This window comes from Fusarium sambucinum, chromosome II, assembly GCF_050947815.1.
Source record: "Fusarium sambucinum isolate potato_lamoka chromosome II, whole genome shotgun sequence".
NCBI lineage: Eukaryota > Fungi > Ascomycota > Sordariomycetes > Hypocreales > Nectriaceae > Fusarium > Fusarium sambucinum.
The window spans coordinates 7,167,082-7,185,051 of record NC_139293.1 but is presented as its reverse complement, the minus strand read 5'-3'; the positions used below and the strand labels follow the sequence as shown (position 1 = coordinate 7,185,051).

At 48.0% G+C, this 17,970-nt stretch overlaps 2 protein-coding genes across 2 annotated transcripts; one reads left to right on the top strand and one right to left on the bottom strand.

Moving 5' to 3' along the window:
- Positions 1-5,345: 5,345 nt before the first annotated feature.
- Positions 5,346-7,543, top strand: FSST1_009295 (kinase-like domain-containing protein; the record flags this gene model as incomplete). The annotated part of the gene is made up of 7 exons (XM_083226255.1): positions 5,346-5,388; positions 5,665-5,787; positions 5,945-6,056; positions 6,107-6,311; positions 6,358-6,513; positions 6,562-7,013; positions 7,066-7,543. The coding sequence occupies 7 exons, from the start codon at positions 5,346-5,348 to the stop codon at positions 7,541-7,543; spliced, it is 1,569 nt and encodes a 522-aa protein (XP_083085256.1).
- A 2,152-nt stretch (positions 7,544-9,695) lies between these two features.
- FSST1_009294 (uncharacterized protein) lies at positions 9,696-10,931 on the bottom strand (the record flags this gene model as incomplete). Its single annotated transcript, XM_083226254.1, has 1 exon — positions 9,696-10,931. One exon carries the CDS (start codon positions 10,929-10,931, stop codon positions 9,696-9,698), a length of 1,236 nt encoding a protein of 411 aa, XP_083085255.1.
- Positions 10,932-17,970: the final 7,039 nt, after the last annotated feature.

The following is a 17,970-nucleotide window of genomic DNA, read 5'->3' as shown; positions in this document are numbered from 1 at the left end:
CCCGACTCAAGTACTCGATCTTGGCTGGACACTATAGAAATTCTAGACTACGGGAACGTACGATTATGATGAAAAGAACCGCATCTTGCATGGGTACTAGAAGCCAAACAGTAATGAAAAGAGTATCAAAGCCACGGCAAAGGCGACTTTGACTATGAGTCGCCCGACCGCCTAACAACCATTTTGCTAGATAGGACTAGCATGGATTTCGGCGAAGAAACTTTGACGGAGAGAGTGTATTGAACAGGAGAAAAGCGATTCCTTATTGATAGCAATGTAATCCGTACATGCGAAAGTATTGCGTATTCAATGTTGGTCGGGCAGCGGCATCGTCCGAAAGGCACTAACAACGGGTAGCTCGTGTTCTAGAACATTTCATTTTAATTCCTTTTCCTTTCTCCTGTCGAATCCGAATTGTAGATGGGAGATCAAGACATACTTGCCTGTTCGGTGTGACGACAGATTCATAGATATGAGTGAGGATCAACAGCAAATCACAACTGAATATATGTAGAAAGGAACATCCTTGTTCAGCTCGGCTTGACGACGCGGCCGTGGATCTGTATCAAAAGTAAGCGAGTATCATCTTCAGCTGACTTCATGCAGCCCAGTGAGTAGGTGAGTTACGGGACGAGAGTGAAGAAGACGATGTACACCGCAAATCTTTTTGAGATTGCTGCATCTCCAGGATGTGTGATACGAATATGCAATCATGGCAAAGGAAACGGCTGCGGCGTCAAGTACAAAAAGGAGGATCGGCATCTGACACGGGTGGGAAACAGGGGTAAGGGGGGGGGGGATTAGACGAACGCCTAACCACCGGGAGTTACAGATCCTGGAGGTACATACTCGACTGACAGCCTTGCGACTGAGCTGATGTTTAAGAGTAACCGGTCAGGTTGGTACTGTAACACCGTTGAAGAGCCACCGGCATCGACGGATAGATGGAGCCTCGGGATCTTTTTCTTTGATGTTAGTGAATTGGCTGGGTTGGCTGAAGCCTCCAACTGCCCGCATCAAAGAGGCGGGCGCCGTTGCAGCAGGAGCAGGGGCCTTTGGGTGGCACAGACAGCCAAGTACAGCAGGTACAGATATTGATTCTGCAGCTAACATTGGTTTTGCTTTTTGCTTTTCTTTCTGTTCTTTTCTGCTGCCGTTGCAATGGGTCCAGACACTTGGCAGGGGCCGGTGTAAGTGAGAGTTCTTCATACCACAAAGGAAAACATCAACCGACACCTCTGAAACCCACGAGGGGCATGCTCAACAAGGCAAATAAATCCGCGGGAGACCAAATCCACGCTGGTCTGGCTAATAAGTCATAATGGACGCCACAGACATGGAGAGTCCCTTAACACGACATGTCACCGGCATCTCCGTCGCTTATCTGCATATGAGAGGCGTTTGCGGTAAATCCAAGACAAGGAAATTTGCTTGCCCACACATGTGCATGCAGCCGCAGATATTCTGTAACATGTGAAGCCAGCGAAACCTTCCAGAACGATGTGATGCTGGGGACATACGGTCTGACAAGTACGAGATTTGGGTAAACACATGTAGTAGTGCTGATGCAGGGGCCCGTCAAGTGAGATATGTGAACGCACCCCGAAGCCCAACAGCCTGGATAAACGGTTTGGTTGGCTCGTTGGTTGCTAATTCGTTGTGTGTAACGGAGCGAAAGTTGAGGTACATATGCATACAGCACGACGACGACGTGAGTCAGCCAACAATAGTCCGTCTCCATTCATCGGTCAGTCCCCGACGAAACATAGGAAGGGGTTTGATGGTCGTGCGTCGCCCTCCTCCCTAATATTATCAACCGGTGCGAACCTGGGCTATTGATTCCAGCAGTAATTGGTTGCGCCACGATGTAGCAAAAAGGCTCAACTTGAACACTGAGAGTCGAATCAATGACCTGCGTACTACATAGTACATAGTAATAAAGTTGTTAACCCAAGAAAAGGGATGATGATCCGACAGGTAAATTAGGTCAGGGCCATTAGCTGAGACTGATGGTAGTAGTACCAGCAGTGGAGATCCTCACTTGCCTTAGTAGCTCACATGAGGGCTAAGCTGTCATGGTAGTTGATTGGAATTCTGAGATAAGACTCAAGAACCTAAGAAATTCAGCCATGTACTGATAGACTACGGATACGATCTATCGCAAATGCCATATCCGGATTTATTGATACTGGGCCTGACTTGAATGTTTATTTGAGGGGATAATTGGTCAATGAACGAGCAGGAGCAAAGTTAGTTGGTCGTCTGCCAAGAGTGTAGATCTTGCCCTGTCAACATTTGGCACTAGGGACCTACAGTACTGTACTCCTTCTTGTTCTCGTTTTTCTTCTTTTTTAGGTAGAGGTAGGTACTAAGGTAGGTAGGTAGGTAGATTCACAGTTGCACTCTTCATACATACCTGTCTTGTGGATTATGGGCTCGCCTCGGCAATAGAGTCAGTTTAGACGAGATTCCACTCTTCTCAACACTTTCTGGCTCTGGTTGTAGGCACGTGTCGACATGAACCGTGAAGTTGATCAGTCAGTGGCTAGTTAGACCGATTTGCCAGCCACACGCCGTCTTATCCACAAGCGCTACCCCTTCGGACACGCCGAACAACAGGCACAGATTTCGAAGGCTGTAATTTAGATAGTACTTAGCTCATCCGTTTTCAGTGGCTTCTGAAACAATGGAAATAACATCAATTTCACTTTAGAAACGCAGACTGAGCCAATAACCGGCGGTGATGCCTCGTGGTTGCATTGCGTGAAGAATGATACAAAGACATCTAGATATCCGTAGCTTCACCACTACTGGCTGTTGCTGCTACTGCACCTAGGGACGTTTGCCCACCCTCCTTTGAACGGCAGTGGAACCAGGGTACCATACACTTCTTTTGGTCACCAAAATATGTAGTGCTGAGATGTACCTTTGTAAGTGCAAGAGTCAGGACCCTTGTCATGGGTCTGATCTGGGGCCGAGTGAACGAACTCAACTCTGAGCCAGACGACCACCAAGATGGCGACGCTCACTTGTCTGTCAATAATAATGTGGCATTGACAGATCTCGCCATGTGTTTGATATACTGCAGTAAATAGGGTTGACCAAAAGCTAGTTGCATGATTATGCAGCTGTATTCATAGACTACATACGTAGTAGATCCATAGATGTGGACAATCAAGCTCTAAATCATGTAGACCCTCTAACTGAATCAATCAGACAACGTCTCTTGTCTGTCGGGGATTTTTCGTTACTCTCAAAATCCTCGATACCATTCAATGGAATCTCCCGAGCCGAGCCAAACCCCATGGTACTAGGGAACGGTTGCTTGCTTGATCCTCTCTGCCTGCCGAAACAACACTTTTTGTCTCCCAGGAATGATTCTTCGTAATATTCACCTTCCAGCCATAACACATAATGTTAACTGATATCTATTAACGATCACTAATAACACCAGTTAGAGAGATGTCCGCCAATCTAGGTCGAGCGGGAGTCTGCCTGTCTTACACGAGACTGTAGGCAGGCAGACAATGTGCTTATATATGTACACACATTCTCCAACGATATGCTACCTTCTTGGCTTGACGGTTGATAATCACCCCTGTTTCTGTTTCACTCGTCACAATATTGATACTGAATTAGGATATATGTCAGTATGTACCTTCGATGATAATCACTACTTCTCTGGACCTGGCTTTTTGACCATATTTGGCGATGTCCCCGTTCTAGTTCCATCCACTCACTGTATGTATCTATTCTTCACTCTTATTATTAGGTAGGTACATACTCATACTCTGGGACCCATGTTCTGCGCTGCACTGTCCTATCCGTTGATATGCGGTTGCCCGTGCTTTTCTCTAACATGGGATCTGACTACAAGGGAGCTGGCAAGATTCAGACCACTTTTGAGACGGAATGAATTGCACAGACCAGACATCGTCTTTGGCAGCGTAGAGTTGAGTCGAGTCAAGATGGACGACTCTGTAATAACAGACTTTCTGCAGCAAATACAGCAACTGCGATAGGTGTACCGTGTAACCCCGGGACCCTGTATAGAAGGGACTCCTGCATACCCGCCTCCGCCTACCTGATATGTACGCCCGGCAGACACATAGTGGCATCATTCCTTCTTTGTTTCGACGGTGTGGCTCTTTTCGCTTGCTGTGATTGTTGAAAGCAATTGCTGCAGACTGCTCCTAGGTATTGTTTGATTCGACAAGTTGTAGATTACGTTCCCTTCCATCTCTGAGAAGGACCCTCTCGTCCACCCCACGGATAGCTACTAGCTCAGTTGAGTCACCTGGGCTTCTCCCTTCCATTAATTTAGTAGTGCCTGTTGGACAGTTATCCGCTACAACACCGCTATCCATTGCTGTCTCGACACCTACTGGTCACTACCACCTCGCCTACACCGTACCTTAGTAGCTACTAGGTATCTCCCCTTCTACTACTTGAATTTCCACTTGACCCATCAAATCTTCTTTCTTTTCTTCTTCGTCTTCGTTTCCTCCCTGAACTTCCACCCAGTCTAATCCAGTCCAAGTCAAGGCCCTTTCCTTCCCCATTGCCTTCCTTACTATAGCTTTATACCTACTACCTAGGTTGGGACCTTCACCTACAATTCAAAAGTTCAACGTGGCTAGGATCCCCAAGCTAGAGCAACTTTGACTTGACGTCCCACGTCTCGAAACGCCTCCACAGGTAGACCCCCTCCTACTCGCTAGGCCTTCCTCTACCTCCTCCTTTTCTTCCCCTCAAATAAGAGCTGCTCTCCTCCCCCCTCTCTTCCCCCGAAAGTCGCACGCCGTCTCGTCGACTTCCCGCCGCCACCTGGACCCCCCGAACGACGTCCTAATTTTCCTCTACAAAACGAAACGAAAAGCGCTGCACTGCGGAAAAAAAAATCCCGATTCTCGCCTCCCGTCCTTTGCGCCGCCCGCTAAGGTCCAGACCCTGCTCCGCTGTTCGCACCCCGATTCGACTCTGTACTTCACAAGCGTCCTAAACCAAACCAAACCAAACCAAACCCAGCCAGGCCAAGCCTCGTCTTGCTTTGCTGACTTTTGAGCTGCATTTGCGTCTGCTGCACCCCTGCGAACCTGGTCTTCTTGCCATCATCATCACTGTTATCAACACTGCCGAAATCAACACAAACGAACCATATTCACAAACCGAACTCGATTTCTCAACCTTTCTTTACGCGCCGCAAAGAAGACAAGTGCCCTGTCAGATACTGCCACGGCGCTCCGATTCTACCCTTGTTTCATCTACTAGACTGGAGACTCAGCATGGGACTTTGCTATCTTTCACGATAATTCAACGTCGTCCACCATATCGACCCCCTCACGATGGGCAATGGCCAAGGAAAGCCCGTCGACCTCAACGGCGAAGGTACGTCAACCGGCTCAACTGCTAGATTCATTTTTATTCTTGTCTTTTTCTGTCTTCTCCAAATCGCCATTGGGCCATTTTGATTCTTGTCACCCTGCATAGTATCTGTTGTCTCTGAGCTGCATTTTACTTTGCATCATCACGTCTTCCTGGTGTATCGTGCATACCTGAAGGATGGCTTACGCTCTAGCGTTCGCTTTCAAGGCAACACGACGGATCAGCATTCGATTGTTTATGAAAAAGCCATTGGTGTGTTACGCTGACTTTTGCCTACAGTAAATCTTAATCACTTCCGCCTGTTGCGAGTCGTCGGTCGAGGTGCCTTCGGAAAGGTACGAATTGTCGAGCGAAAGGATACAAACCTTTCGTTCGCTCTTAAATATATCCGAAAAGATGAAGGTAAGTTACCGTTAGTTCCTATCTTTTCGTTCCATCACTGGCTTCGGAGTCATGGTGTTGAATCGTGTACTACTTCTATCCTTGGTGGCGATTGTCGATTAGATGGGATGTGCAGTCACCGCTCTTGTAGCACCCGGCTAATAGTTGTGAATCTCAGTTGTACGATCTGAGAGTGTGCGTAACATCATCCGAGAACGTCGAATGCTAGAATATGTCAACCATCCTTTCATCTGTAACTTGAGATACAGTTTCCAGGACATTGAATACATGTACGCCCTCCTGCGACACATTCTCGACTCTAGCTCACATTCGATACTAGGTACCTTGTGGTTGATTTGATGACCGGTGGAGACTTGCGGTTCCATATCTCAAGAAAGACCTTCACCGAGGAGGCTGTTAGATTTTGGATTGCCGAGCTTGGATGCGCCTTGCGATATGTACACAGCCAGAATATCATCCACCGCGATATCAAGCCCGACAATGTGCTACTCGACGCCGATGGCCACGTCCATTTGACAGATTTTGTATGTTTCGTCTCTGTGGTGTTGTATCGAAAACTAACCAAATTAGAACGTTGCTTCTGATGTCATTCCTGGCAGGACGCTTACAAGCAAATCTGGTACACTGGCTTACCTCGCACCTGAAGTATACGCTGGTAAAGGATATGACGTTCGAGCAGATTGGTGGTCTTTGGGTGTCTTATTTTACGAATGCATTTATAACAAGGTACGTGCTTATCAAGCCATGCTCTACGGAAGTGCTGACCCGATCCAGCGACCATTCGAAGGCGGCTCAGAAGGATCCCTTAGTCAACAGATCCAGGCTGCTTCGCCCAAGTACCCCGTAACACAGCCACCTGTTTCCCTCTCTTGCCTCTACGCAATTGGCTCCGCCCTCGATCCGAACCGTGACACTCGAATGGGATCGACGTGGGAAAGTTTCATTTACAACGAATTCTTCAAGTGCCTCGATTTCGAGCTTCTCGAGCTAAAGCGAATCGAGCCGATCTTCGTTCCTTCGTCAGAAAAGACGAACTTTGATGCCACCTACGATCTTGAAGAGCTACTGTTAGAAGAAGCTCCGCTTGAGGCTCGCGCAAGACGCCAGAAACCACGAGAGCGTCTAAAGGATGATGCAACTGAGAAGGAGATTCGAGAAGATGAGCTGTACCGTATGATCGAGTCGGATTTCAAGCCTTTCGACTACACAGTAGCCGCCTATAAAAGGTGTGTGTCTATGATAACTATGAAACATCATTGCGTTTGCTAATCCGGACAGAATTACCGAGGGCGCCGGTTCTACCGAAGAAGGTTCTCAAGCTACAGATAATGCCCCCCAGGCAATCACAACCGACGAAGCAACACCTGTGCCCGCAGCTAATGGAGGCTACCAGTCGTCGCCTCTTAACCCAAGTACCAGCAACGAAAGTCGCACAGGACGCCCAGTACGCCCCGCCCCACCACCTCCACTACAGAACAATTTCCAAACTCGCCATGTTCCGATGGTTGCTGGTCAGCGAATGACGAGTCCTACTGGAGGCGTTCAGGTGACTCTGGATGGCAGTGGTAGCTGGTCTGAGCTGGCTCGTCAGGATGCAACCTTGCCCACGGACGCTAACAATATTGGTGACGGGAAGAGCGAAGGCTCTGGTGGCATGTTTGGATTTTTGAAGGGCAAGAAGGGCCGCACAAATAGCCCCAAGCCAAAGGAGAGAGGTGTGCTAGGCAAGGAAGGCGCAAGAGTTGTCATCGGTTAGAAGAGGATTGAGGCTCGCAACACGCCGTTCTCGCGCCAGATTCGAAGGATCGGCATTCAGCCGGTTTTTTGCACGCCGACACTACGGACTGGAAGGCTCGGATATTCTCGTAATGTGCATTCAAGGGGCGAGTGCTCGGCGCTCTCTACGGCGCCTGTTTGCTTCTTACGACATGAGCCGATGCCTCGACAGCTGGAAGTTGGCGACGCATTGTATTTCAGGACGGTCGATGCCGAACGCGGTATGGTGACATCAGCAGTACAAGGACGATGAGATACGGCCTCTCTACTTCATTCGTTATGGCGTTCGGTCATGTTTTACGGCTAGACGCCCTTGCTGCCCCCGGTTATAGAGGGGTATCGCATTTTGAGGAACGACTGCTAATTTGTAACAACGTGGTATAAAACCCAACAAACAACCAATATGGAAGGAATTATGCATCTGCAGGTATACTTCATTCACTTGAATCTGCAGCATCTGGGTGATGCTTGAATTGCGAAGGCGTTTTTCTCTCAGTGGGGGCAGACATTGATGGGATATAGTTATATCTTACACATTATTCATACTATCGACATCTTCGCAGATGTCTTATGAGGAGAATGGAAGAGGTGGATCGTATACAACCGGCGTGTATGAAGAGGCAGCTGGAAGAGGGCACAAGTAGGGGATGCCCAGTATTTATGGTTTGCTTGTTTGTTATTGTGAGCATATTTGGAATAATACCCCGTTACACTTGGCTGTTCGCCTGTCTCGATTGGTTTACTGTGACTTGACAATGTCAAGCTCTGAAAAATTGTATTGACTTGGGTATAACAGGACGTGAAGAAACTAGCAGTATTGACAACTCTTGTCTAATCCTCAATTGTTTGTAGGCGATAATATATATGACGCGATGCTACAAGTTATTTACTACCCAACGCAATGATAATGATAGGCCAGCATGGGTTCATAATCAAAAGGAAATTCAACAAGACCAATGTTCAGATACCATAACTTTGCACAATATTCATTGAGCGTCAAAATATACCAGGACAACAACACCACTTGGGGGGCAAGCATACGGCTTCAGAGGTTTGCTCTGGCATGCATGTCTCTCGATTTGTCTGGTAGACTTCCGGAATTGCAATCATATGACCGGAGCAAAGGACGATTAGCTAGATCCCTTTGTACACACCTCTGAGCAGAGACTTTCCGGAACGCAAAGGGCCCTCTAAACTGACCGGAGACATGGACTGAAATGGAGTGGCAGTATTGGTAACAATGGGAATGATGTGATGCATATTTGTGGTTGACGTGTCTCAAGACTGAAGTTTCTGATTGTTACGTCGATGCTGTACTAGACAGATAATTCCCTATTGAGTAATGTAATTGTAGGCTGGACAACTATGCAGAAGTATGTGTTCTTCTCACATCAGTTGAAAGTGAAGCACCACTAGCTTAAATACTTCAAGATGTAGCGAGGCTTCCCCTGGCTGGACATGCCGTGAAAGTTGTCCAGTAGGCAACAAGGTATTCAATCATTTCCTGATCCCCTCCGAAGAACCTTATGATGGTTCCAATATTTCATGATGGTGATGGTCGGCTTCCAGCGTCAACTCTCTACCCAGTTGTTGGTTTGCATGTGGCTGAGCAGGCCTTCTGAAAGACCTCGGCGACTATTATTACGACCAATGAATAAAGCGGACATGCATCTGAAAGATGAAATGGACCAACTACACGGCATTCAAGTGATGATAAAGAAAGCCTTATTTCCTTGTAGGCTTTGCCGGTTTGGGGCAGTGCTACATGAAGAAATATAAAAGTTAGTGAGGGAGAAGGGGTGGGAGGGATGTTAGTTGCTACATAGATAGTGAAATAGAGGATGCTGTTGTGCATGTTATTCCCAACAATTGAAAGGAAACTGAACTGCTACTGCAGTGAGTGTGATCAGATAATATTTCGCTGTAGAAGAATTTCCCCGTCAACTCTGAGCGTCTCGGGTAAAACTCAGCGAAAACTAATAAGCCCGACGTCTCAGGTACGGAGTTGAATAGGATAAATATAGATCGAAAGAACGAAAGTAATGACAACCAAAAACCAAGGGTATGATGTGAATTAATTATACCCGAATAACGCCTATTCCATGCAATTGACCCAACACTGGCTCAGGAGCTCATATCTTGTTCTCGCCAAGTGAGAACATGCCCGCCCTTGATGAGTCCCTTAAGAACGTCTCTGCCTCCGCCTTCGCATTAGCGTCCCCTTCCGCTTGTATGCCTGACTCGGTAGCGAGGGCTACGTCTGGTGACGTTGGACTCGGTAATTGCCCATTCTTCTTGAACAAAGGCACAAAATACCGTCTGCTCGGTGCCCGCTTCTGACCCTTTATGCTGTTCATTGATACAGGCGGAGGCTTCGTGGTCTTGGAGATGGGTGGTGGGGAATGAGGCAAGGCCGTCATTTCAGAAGGCGGGCTGAACTTGGTTGGAGGTAAGGGGTTCATCACATCATGAAGTAGTTCTCTGCCGAGGGTGCTCATCGTGCAGTTGGATGAAGTTCGGGCTCGAGCTTGGGAGTCTGATAACGACTTGGAATTGTTTCTAGCAACCGACCCTGGAGTGGGTGGAAGAGAGCCTTGTGTCGATGGGACCTGGGGTGAAGGTTGTTGCTGTGGAGGATTCTGAGCCAAAGGATTCCACGCGATGAAGTGCTTGGCCAAAGGCGAATTTGGCAAGTGTGGTGATGGCAGAGGCGATATTATCAAGGGTGTCGCCGACCCCAAAGTATGAACCCCTTCAACTCCCAGCATCTGAGCAGCTTTCTGTGGTATTGTAGGTGGCGGGATCGATCGAGTTGAGATCATCTCAACCTGGGTAGCAATAGGAGAGTCCCCATACGATCGCTCCGAGTAGATGGATACTGAATCTGGGATTGATACCCGGTGGTTGAATGCGTGGCGCCAAGAATGAAATGCCGAGCTGCCAGGGGTTGTTCCAGGCCTCGAGCTTTTACTTGGTGATGATTTCGTGTCGTTAGCTTGACCATTGGCACGCTGTCGTCGGATACGGTATTGTTTATAGATAAGAATACCTATAAACACTGTCACTCCAAGAATAATTCCGGCAGCAATGGTTCCTCCAACCATAGCACCCTTCTCAGCCCCAGAGTTTGTATCCTTGTTTGAGTTGTTGCTGTTCGAGGAGTTGTCTTCATTTTCGACCAGGGAATTAGAGAGTTCAGAGCTCTTGAGTATGTGGTGTACCATCGATTTGACGTCTTCCCTACTCAGGCCTGTTTCCGTGATAGCTAATGGCCTGGCTTCTGTATGTAGAGTGGTAAGTGCCATGAGAAGGCAAAACGAATAATAGGTCCAAGAGTTTGTCATGTCCGTGACTGTCGTTCGCATCATTGTTGTGTTCCGTCTCCATCTTGTGAAATCTCCCGAGCCTTGGTATTTATCGAGCTGTAGAGAATCAAAGACGTCGTGTTCTCGAGGCCCCGTTCGTATATGGAGCTCAAAGCATTGTAATAATAGTATCATCTCGATCGAGTTGACAAAGGGACCTGCTCGAGATTAAGAACAACTCGGGAACATATTTCGAAGGAGCTTTGTTGTTTCGTCATAGGAGTATTTTCGTTCGCGCTATATCGGACCGTCGACTCGTCGTTGCTTAAAGAAGCCAGATTTAACATGCTGTTTCATGTCTAGATCGATCTCAGGTAACAAAGGCAACGACCCAAGAGACCTTGGGCGAACAAAGGACAGCTATGGTCAACAGCTCGTTTGCACTGGCCTCCATGATGGCTCAAGGATACCAGTCAACATTTCAAATTTCTTTGTCGGTGAAAATAGATATGTTGCAAAAATCTTCATGTAGCCTGTTCAATGTGCCTGACAAAGAAGTGGCAGCGACACATATATGGCTATGGTATCACAGGTATGCAGGGCGATGGCGTTGAGATAAGGTTACAGCATAACGAACGGCCGTGGATTGATATGCGGCCGTTTCTTCTGCAATGCGGATAGTGCATTTCTTGCATCTCCGGACTGATAATAGTACATATCGCACGGCCAGACACAGTTCATGATTGGGAACTGGCCTATCTAATCTCCAGCCCTCGAGGACTTTTGTAAAGTGACGAGGGTCTTACAGCCACATAGGAATATAGAGGTGACTCGCATTGATTGCGCAAAAGATAACGCACATATCGCCTTATTAGATGCCCCGGATTTTGTATATCACACTCTATGGACGCTTGTGGACAGGCACAGGAGTTCTGTACAGCAGTCACCAACGCAGCCTGTACTCTGCACAGTGCTGTACTTCGAATGTCCATTTGGGTAGGTTGGGATACTCTCAAGGGTCCAATCTTTTCTTCATCACGACAGACGCAAACAAAAAGTCCCCGAGGGGACAATTCTACTGGGGATGTCCTGATGTCCTGGTGAGCAGCACACCCAGTTTGTTTCCGTGATCAACACTTGCGTGGTGATCACAAGCTCCAACCACCAAGGTGAACAGGGCAGCAGACCTCTCAAGATAAGAGATAACATGGTTTCGTCCGAAGTATTGAACCGACGCTCCTGGCTCCTAGACCCCCAACTGCGACCCCCACCTTGAGGCAAAGCAATATTGAAGTTGGTTTCCTATTTTTCAAGCATTCTAGGCACTCGATTGTCCTGTCTCCCTGCACTTTCCTGTACAGTACTTGTTCCCACCAGAAGCAGGGAGTCAGAGCTCAAATGGTGATTCTGTGCCGAGATTGAGAATACAGTAATGTATTACTGTCGTTGTCTTGCGAGGATTTGACCGAAGCTAGAGAAGTGTCATGCCGGTAGCGAACGGCTCGCGACAGGCTTGGTGCTTCACTTCCTTGTTGGCCTCTGCCTCTCAGAGGCATTCTCAGATGTTGATTTGCGGGCCAAGAGTCTGTTGCGGGCGTTGGGGACGGGGACTGAGAGATCTGATCGGTCAACCCACTCTTAATGTCCGGGGACATAAGCAAGCATGACATATTAATATCTGTCTCTATCTTCGGCCCACACCGCCATAGTGGGGCCAACTCCGGGCTCTAGATAATCTTGTGCTTTCAACATGTTACAGATCGTATTGCCCCCAGGTCCTGAGCCATGATTTGCTCTTCTTAGCCACCGGATTTCCCGTTGAAGGTCTTCCGCAACCATTAGTATAATTGAAACCCCCCAGCATTGACGGTAAGTGGGTAGTAATCCTTACATACAGAACGCATCATGCCCTGGTTGCTTGTTCCCGTTTTCGCTGTTGAGCTGCATCATCCACTGATGCCGTGCTTCTTTTCCATGTCAGGAAGCGGAGTAGAAGAGGAGAGCTTGACGCTCATCAACTGTTTAGATCGACCCAAGGCTCGACGGAAATCGAATACCGGAAGGACGCCCCGGATGCCCGTTCGCCTCCTCCTGTCAAGACAAACTGGGGACGAACTCTCCAGTTATCTGGGAGAGCTTATTCGAGGTACATGAAGATATTAGGCACAAGGCGACGTTTTACTTTCTTCTCAACGAGACTTATACCGCTTTCACCAGGATGGCGTATTAACAATGGATTATAGAACTGCATAAACGGTTGCCGGTAACGGATTTTCAAATCCCAAGCTTCCATAGTACTGAAACAGTGTTGCGAGGCTTGGATCTTTGTTTTCCCGGATATTGTAGTCTAAAAAGACCGAACCCGCCTGTGGTGGGTTTATTCGATTTCGACCAACAGGCTAAAGGCTAAAGGCTGAAGTTGCTGAACCCACCCAGCCACTATAAAGTAGCCTCTCATAGGGAGCTAAGCCGCTGACACCATGCTCGGTTGTTTAGTGCAGTATTTTGAATCAGTTGCGGGCGCAACTCTGACACGAGCCTCTCACAACTTACAAGTTGCGAGCCATTGACAGGAACGACTCCTAAACAGCCGACAAGGGTTGCCGCTCGTCCTTACCTGCCGGCCCGAGTAGATCGAAATTTGTTCTCGGCGTTACTATTCGATCTCGTTGTTCCAAAGTCGTGAATACTCGGGAGTCACTTTCTCAGTATCGTATCATAGCCGTCATGTTGGCGAATTTAGAAGTTCGATGAACTCGCCGTGCCGTGATCTAGACTAGACATACACACATACAACGGTTAGCATGATGCCGAGGTACGGGAGAAACTGGTTCTCTGACTTATCTGCCATCCTAATCTTGCAAAGACTCGACTCAACCGGCCATAATCTGCACCGTATATCCGATATACAGTAACCTGGGCTCTCGACGAATATGCGGATGGAAGATGTCGGAACGACCACGCCTGTCGCCCAAGGGCCACGAACAGGGTCTCAATGGAACCCTCTTAGCTCGCCCGTCAGCACCCCTGCCGACTCGTGGGTAGCAAGTGGGGGTCGATGTAAGTGCTGTATGAACGAAGGCGTCTGTTTGTCTGATGTTGCACTCCACCAAGTCTTCTCCTCATTGCTGTTGTCTCGGACGTCGTCGTGCATCTCGTCCTTCCAGGATTCATATATGCGGCTAAATTAAGCATCTGTATGTATCCAGGGGCCGCTTTTGCCTCTTCATGCTGGCTAACTAATGTATTGCATGAGCATTTGATTCTTCTAACAAAACCCAACATGTTATGAGTGCAACTTGAGTTTCAGGAGGAAGAAGACACTGAGGCCCGGAGCCTATAAACAAAGAATGATTTTTCAGTATACATACCTGAATATGAGCCAACGTTATCCGTGTAGCCTGATTTGTATGCAATCTAATACATCAACGTCTTCAAGACGGATGATTGCTTGTTTTCTGCCTACGCCACTTAACATTCGGAGATGTGGGCTTGTTTGATACACATAGGTAACTAATAATTAGCGGACTTACTCATTTTGGAAACCGAATATGGGACTGTATAGAGAGCATCAGAGTTGTGTTTTGACGCCAAGCTCATTCCGAGATAGGTGACGTTGATAAAGCGTTATGTTTCTAGAGAACGGATATTACATGAGGCTTCTTTACCAGAGACAGGACGAGGGATGCCCCCCTAGTTCTCCGCCTCTGAATGACGATGGAACAGTGGAGCTGAGCTTGCACTTACTCCAATTCCCCAGCTCTCCATGCTCCCCAGTTCCCGTGTATTCCCCAACTCTGTTTGACGATTCGCGTGATGTCCAATTTTCAGGCAAAGATCCTAAAAGCTTGACAAGTTCGGAGCCGCAATGACAATTAACGAATACAACTGGCCAATGAGCGCCCCGAAGAATACACCGACAGCACGGCTATCGAAGAGCCTCTAGCTCTAGCGGCTTATGGTTGGTACCTACTAGGTACCTTACTTAGCTATCACGGCGTGGCTGACGTGGTTTTGACAGTAGGTACGTACCCTAATCCCTACCGTAGGTACTCGGGGGGAACTGTACAAAATGACGAATCAAGGCGAAGACTTCGCATGGCCAGACAAGACCATGAACCGTTTCTGTATTGAGTAACAAGCAGTTAGGCAAGTACCCTGAAAATCGTCTTTCTAAACTCGGAATGGTGTTGCGGGCAGATGGCTCCACTGTCAAGGTAATATTGGGACATGCCAGGGCGACCCTTAGCCTAACCTCACGCACGGTCGTGGGCCTGACTTGACAAAGGAAGGATTCATACGGAGTATGTATGTCGATGAGTTCAAAGATCCAGGCACGATTCTTGACGTCTATGTTCATTTTGCTCATGGTGCACTGATGCTGTGAGGGCAAAGAGAATACAACAGTAGATCATTTGTCACAAAGGTTGCGAAGAGAGAGACAGGAACTGTTGTCAGCATGCGACAAACGCCTATACTACTCACTGGTTAGTACCGAAGTCGCAAACATCCATGCAGTTCGGCAGGGGTTGACAGTTGTATCGCATTAAGGGCGATATTCGCCGAGATCCCAAAGTTGTAAGTCACAATCATTACTTGCTTACTATGAAGCAGAAGTGACTACTCTAGGTAATATGGGAACATGAGCGGGCGTCATGACTCATTTTTTTCTTCTTCTGGGGTTTCCCGTGGAGTAAAAGTACTTGACTGTAGTTTGAACGAAACCTACTTCACATGCAAATCCCAGCCGTTGGGAAACAAACCAGGTTGCGACTAATATAGTCAAGTGTTGCTTGCAAGGACTGGCCTAGCGTCAAGTTATGCTTGAGGCGGCTAACGGAACCTCAAAACAAAGCCCATGCCATGTGCGTTGCAGAACGGAAAAACGCCACGGCATATAAATCGCGCCTTGATCAATAGTCTACCTCCTCACTGGTGCTGGTACTATGAGTCGCAACCTTAGTATCTTAGATCGAATCTTAAATACCATGATCGATTGAGTCGGACGCGCCTAGCGTCCCAGTTATCAACAATGCCGACAACTTGGCCCTTTACGTCTCGGGGCCAACATCATGGGCCTGAAGTCTGGTGGTCTTCTCCCGCGTGGACAATGCCATTGTGGCCAGTCATGGTCCTGGAGTTCGTCAGCCCATGGGTCTGCTGCTCATATGGTACCCGGCACCGAAAGGTGGATAACTGATACTGACCCTCATAACGATACTTGGGTGCACAAATTGGAGAATGATTTTGGGTTGCTTATCACGTTAGGATGTTTACAAAGTAGAGACGACAGCAAGATATATGTTTTGAAGAGATACATAAGCCGCAGGCAACAAAACTATGCTGATGTAGCTTCTTCACATGCATAGGTAACTTCAAAGGACCCAGGTACCACCTGCTTAAGTTCTCATGAGGCTCAAGGATTAGGAAGGAACGCTCCCACCAGAATGCAAGACGCATCCGCACTCGGAGGCAGTTGCGATATGAGGGAAAAAACAGAGGCGAGAGTTTCGCCGAGCTCGCACAGAGTCTGCAATAACAAAACAGACAAGGTTTTTTTTTTATGGAATGGGATATATTCTGTGTCCATTTTACTTAAAAATTGGTTGCATTGCATTACTTTAAATATTTTTTTTCAAACATTCACTTGAGGAGCTATGTCATTGATCTATTGCAATATGTAGGTATCAAGATCTTGTTACAACCTACCTACCCACGGACACCCGCAATGTCATTGTTACATGGATCCCTGTTGTAAGGTCATGACACTGGGGCCCATAGCATATACTACATAGTTGCGGGAATGGGCCTGGACCCTTGAAATCTGAAGCACTCGTCAACCTGTTCGTGACGTTGTCCTGGGTCTATTATAGATGTCAGGTCCGGTCATAGGAATTGGTAGCGCAACGATAAACCCACCAGCGTGTTCATCTCGGATGAATGCCCCGCGAATGCGGAAAGCGGTTGTTCGTCCATCTCCTCTTCTCCTAGGTAGTGACTCTTCTGGTCCAGCAAAACGCGCATCGAGTCCAGTCGTCAAAGTTCATCTTTGTCGATTCGGGCCTAAGTGTTGTGGCGGGATCCGCTGTGATGGATACCCTTCTAAACGATGAAAGGCTTGGCGAGTAGCCTTGGACGTCGTCGCCTAGTCAAATGTAGCACTCGAGAGACTCGGATTGGCTCATCCAGTATTGCTTGTCTCGGGCTTTGATGTGCGATGCTCGATGCACCCTCAGCGCTGAGACTAGGTAGTATAGAGGAGAGACGTGGGGCACTAACAGTTATTCTGTATGGAAATAAACGACCCAGTAATATTTGTTCTGTTCTGTTCATGGATCTTGTTTAGTTCCCTCTCTCCCATGCTGGTCAAATTGTCACTGTAAACTTCAAGTTCTCGACTCGACTCAAGCTTCCAACTTAACTCTCAAAAACCGCCGACCCTCCCTCTTTAATCCCCCTCCCCCTTCCCCCCTCGTCTCTACCTACATCTATTCTTGTCCTGCTCTACCCATCGCCTGATCTTCCTGTCGGCCAGCACTCTGCATCCATCTCAATATACATACAGAGTAACGTACTCTTTCATCATCGACTTGCGCGCACAGCATTTGGGTACTAAGTCAATCAACCTCTCCCCCCCGCCCAACAACGCCCGTTCGCACACTCTACTGGAGCCTGGAGCCCACTGAAGTCCCCGGAGGCTCCCCCAAAAACAAGCACCCCACTCCGTTCGGAACCTGGTGCATCCCAGTCAAGTCGAGGTGGCCGCTTTTGGGTGTGATGAAGTGGTTGCCCTGATCTCAACGAGGTTGGATTTTTATTTTATTTTTTACAGGGCTCTTCCAGCTACAGCCCATAGCGCTACCGCACCATTACCTCCAGTAAGTCGAGCGGCATCTGAGGCGGGTGTTCTGCTTGCAGCAGCTGCAGCAGTGTAACCCACACCCGAACTTTCTCACACCCTCCCACTAAAGCCACTACGTGGGGGGCCCTTCTCTTCTTCGTCACCTCAGCCTCTCGCGCTCACTTTCATACCCTCTTCCCTCTTCCATACATTTTGTAGTCTGAACTTTCGCTCCACCACAGACCTTTTATTCCAACATTC